The sequence below is a fragment of the Charadrius vociferus genome, unplaced genomic scaffold (assembly GCF_000708025.1).
Source record: "Charadrius vociferus isolate BGI_N301 unplaced genomic scaffold, ASM70802v2 scaffold436, whole genome shotgun sequence".
Lineage (NCBI taxonomy): Eukaryota > Metazoa > Chordata > Aves > Charadriiformes > Charadriidae > Charadrius > Charadrius vociferus.
In genome coordinates, this window is record NW_009649187.1 from 1,155,181 (window position 1) to 1,159,321 (window position 4,141).

At 39.9% G+C, this 4,141-nt stretch overlaps 1 protein-coding gene across 1 annotated transcript in view; it reads left to right on the top strand.

The window, feature by feature from the left end:
- Positions 1 to 2,458: 2,458 nt before the first annotated feature.
- EXOC6 (exocyst complex component 6) overlaps positions 2,459 to 4,141 on the top strand; it is a 95,640-nt gene continuing 93,957 nt past the window's right edge. Inside the window, exon 1 of the mRNA XM_009888686.1 lies at positions 2,459 to 2,580. Within this exon, the coding sequence (XP_009886988.1) occupies positions 2,459 to 2,580 (122 nt within the window). The remainder of the gene's footprint in view (positions 2,581 to 4,141) is intronic.

Consider the following 4,141-nt stretch of genomic DNA (forward strand, 5'->3'; position numbering starts at 1 on the left):
ATGCCCTGTTCTGCCAGAAGTTGATGAATGCATAAGCTTATGTCATGTTACAGTACTGAATTTGTCCCTTTGTCTTTTTGCAAAAAAACCTTATTTGCTTGGACAAGGCAGTTCCCTAAAGACTTTTGAGAGTGGCTCTGAACTTGGCAGGAAAAAGGAAAAGCTCACACATGACTGAAAGATGTAGACTTTGAGCATGTCTAATCAGCACTGGGATTATGGAAGAGGTGAGGAGGAACAGAAGACAGAAAAAGGGGAGTGTAGCGCAGACAGCACGGGGAAGAAGCTGGATCACCTGCAGCAGAAAGGGCTTTTGGCAGGTATTAAGAGACTCCTGCCCACAAATCTGGGTCAGCTACAGATCCGCCACTACTTGTTAGATCCTTCATGTGTCATGGCCTTACACAGGTTCAAGGTGGGTGCAAACCACTCCGGAGAGCCAAGACCTTGGGCCGACTGCAATTTGGTCTAACCCTGTACACCCAAAGGCACAAAGAGCCACGGTACCTCAGCACCCGCTTCCACAACCTAACAGACCTAGCACCTGTCTGTTTCTTGGTCATTCACCTTCGTATTTCTTTGCTTCTTTTTACATAGTATTGGTTTATTATTGAATTTATTTATTTCCAGGCAGCTGTGATACCTATAACAACATTTGCACAACAGATTCGGAATACTGTTTATTTTGGTTGATTCATTCCTAAAGCAAGCTTCTGTGTGAGTTTTTGGGAAAGAAGAAATTGTACCCAAAGCCTCTCTAAGTATCGAACTCACTTAAAATCACATAAAAACATTCATAAAAGCACTCTGTATAAAGCATCATTTTCCCATCGCTGCACCCTATTTCTCGTGCAAGCCACGTGTGATGGCTGGGTATAGATGTCCAAGGGGACCTCGAGTTACCTGGCTTGCCTGTGCTCTCCCACAGTGGCAGCAGAGGTACTTTATTCTTTCACATGAATAAGCTTAAGCTTATTATTCAGTGTAATAATTTTTGCAGTTTACTTTCACAGTGTCACCCCATAACCGAGGAATTAATACTTAATCTGGTGTCTGTTAAGATTAGAGTGAGTAGTTACGATATCCTTTCATCTGCATTTGTGTGACATCCAGTGGCTGGATGGGTCAATCACAGGCTCCCATTTCTCGTGAAAGGTGTATAAATAACTCACAACTCAGTTTAGAACACGAAAGCAGGAAATGTATTGGATATTAGTGCTAACAGAGCAATTGCTTAATTTTGGTTTAAAAATAAAAAGGTGATTAAAGCAGCTTGTTCAAGGCAAGCTGTTACCGATATGTACCTGTGTAATTCATTGTAGCCTTTAGAGCTCTCTCCCGCTGCTTCTGACAACTCGTCCCTTCAGTGTTCCTGCTGGGCATGGAGAAGTGAATAAACAGTATATTGCCCTAGTCAGAAATGAGTAATTTCTATTTTCCTGCATTTAGCTGTTGACTGCACCACCATGTGTGTCAAGATTCTAATCAATTTTGTCAGGAGCAGTACCGGGATAGAGTCAAATATTGATTAAAACTTTTAAAGTATCAAAAATAACCAAATATAGTAAGATTGACTATGTCACCTAACATTGAATTAGGCTTCTGAAAAGTTGTTTAAATGGGAAGATCCAGGACTCTAGCCTTGTGTTTGAAATAACTACCTGAAACTAACGTAATTGGTGGCAGTTGTGCAAAGTATTTTCTTTGTGATCATTGTAATGACGATGACTTGACAGTAACACCGCTCTCAACATCTGTAGGAGTTTATCCATGCTCTTTCCTTCCAGGATTCCACGCAGGTAATGAATTAGTAACCATTGTGTTTATTGCACACTTATATAAACATCACAGTTATCCGAGATAATCTTTTGCACTCCATTATTATAAATAGCATCTACTAATGCTGAAAAGGAAAAGGATGAAAACATAAAAGTTTCTCATCTTTTCCACTCTGCAAGGTCCACAAACCTGTTTAATAAATCCAGCTAACTTCTTGCTTGTGCATACTTTTTATACAGCAAAAGGAAAAATACAGTATTTTTTTTAAAAAAAAATTTAATCTCATAAAACTTAACAGAGAAATTGAGCATTGATGTCTAGTGTCTGAAATTACTTTAAAATCGTGTTTTCAAGCTGACTAGATTTATTATTGGTGAACTATTAAAAGGATGTAGAAATATTATTTTTGCCAGTAAATTTCCTGCTAAGATAAATAAATTGGACGCACAGAAAAAAGACTGTGCAGGCCCGGGTACTGTATACCAGGCAAATGTTACCCGCAGAGACAGGAAAACAGCAGCTGTGTACCATTCTTGGACACAAAGTCCTCAGGAGTCACGAGGTTAGCGCAGGATCTGTTTTTTCATGCCTGGTTTTGCTGACTGTGGAGTCACTTAGTCAACGATAATAATCAGAATAAAAGTCCTCTCCTAAAGTTAGACTAGTTTTATGCTAACCTATGGCAAAGAAAGGCAAGTCAAAGCTGTCAGAATTGTATCTAGAAGAAAACAAAGATCAGATATACGAAAATGCCCTTGCTGAGATCCAGTCATTTGAGCTGCCTCTTGGAACCACCGTAAGGTACGCATCATTTAGATAATATTATATTGTTCATAATGGATTTGTTCCATTCTATAGCTGCTCTTTCAGTCAGCTCAATATACTAGAAACTTTGTTTTCCCAACCCTGAAATCTGCAGGAAAGTTGAATTTAATTTCAGTGTGATTTGCCCTAAATGAAAAAATACAAACCAAGGTCACCTACTCAGGTCTTTCTTTTCACCAGGACAAAGCTATCTGTTATTGAAGGCTGGCTGCAGATTCTCTGTGAATAATTAAATTACTCTTAAACGTGAAAACAAGGGGAAAATTGCTCTTTTCTGTAGCAATGTTTTTAGGTTGATTTTGAACTACGTTTTTAAAGAATTGATTGCTGCTTATTCTTAGATTTTTAAAAAATGCAATCTTTCTTTAATCACTAAAGACACAACTACTTAAGGTTTTACTGTTGACATTCCTAAATGTCTGAAGATTTTATTATTTTTTTTTCATTTGCAGCTTATGGGAACGATTTAATGGTAAAAGTGCAAGTGAAAAAAATTTCCTCTGCATATTCATCCCTACCAAATAGTAATACATAAAAGCTTGTGATGTTATGTGTTTAAGTATATTGTCAGTATCTGTGGAAGAGTTTTAAAAATAGCCTGCCTGGCACTGTAGGTGTCAGGTTGCAGTGACTATCAGTCTAAAGAAAGAAAATTTAATTTACCCTGAAAAATGTATGCATCAATCCATTACTTCAGTAATTTGCTGATGGAAAGAAAAAGGAATGTGGGAAGATTGTTACTGCATTTGAGTGATTTCTTGAAGGAAATACTACTACAGAGGGAGCCTGTAGGATTTTTTTCCTATTTTCTTCCTGCAGCGTGCACTTTGTAGGCACTTGTCTAGATTTTGAGTAGTCCTTGTTGGTTTAGTAGCTGTCATCAATAAATTCATCTGAATCAAGATAAACCCACAAGCATAGACAAGATGTGCGTGGTCTTCGGTGCTATTTATTAACTAGCGTCCAGGTGTAGTTGTACCAGGGCAGGAAGATGATGAGCTTGATTACAAGAACTGGAAGGATGCCAAACAGAATTGTAGCTGGCTGGGGTCTAGGCTTTGACGCACTCACAGCTATAACCTGCTGCCAGTTCCTCACTGGAGAAGTCGCCACACATCACCCTGAAGTTTTACACTTTCAGGCCTATTTCTTTACGTTGGATTCCTGCTTGTGCGCAGAAAGCAGGTGTATCCTGTCTCCTGAGCATGCAAAACCCAAGGACTAGCTCATCTTTGGCCACAAACCACGAAGTGTATAATTTGAATAGAAAATGGGCTACTCCTCCTTCATTGAAAAATGAAGCCTCGCTGTAACACGTGCTCGAGAGCACCAGGAAACAATATGCCAGTTTCTAGTGAAACGAGCAAGCCAGTGCACGAAAAGGCCCACTTTTTGGTTGTTCTCTTTTTACCCCGACCCCCAAATTTTTATCACCTAAAGAAAGGAAGGGAACGAGTCGGTGACAGGCAGCTCTCCCCGCCGAGCTGCCGCTCTGGGGGCCGGTGGCTGCCGGCTCCCCCGCCCCCCCCCCCCCGGG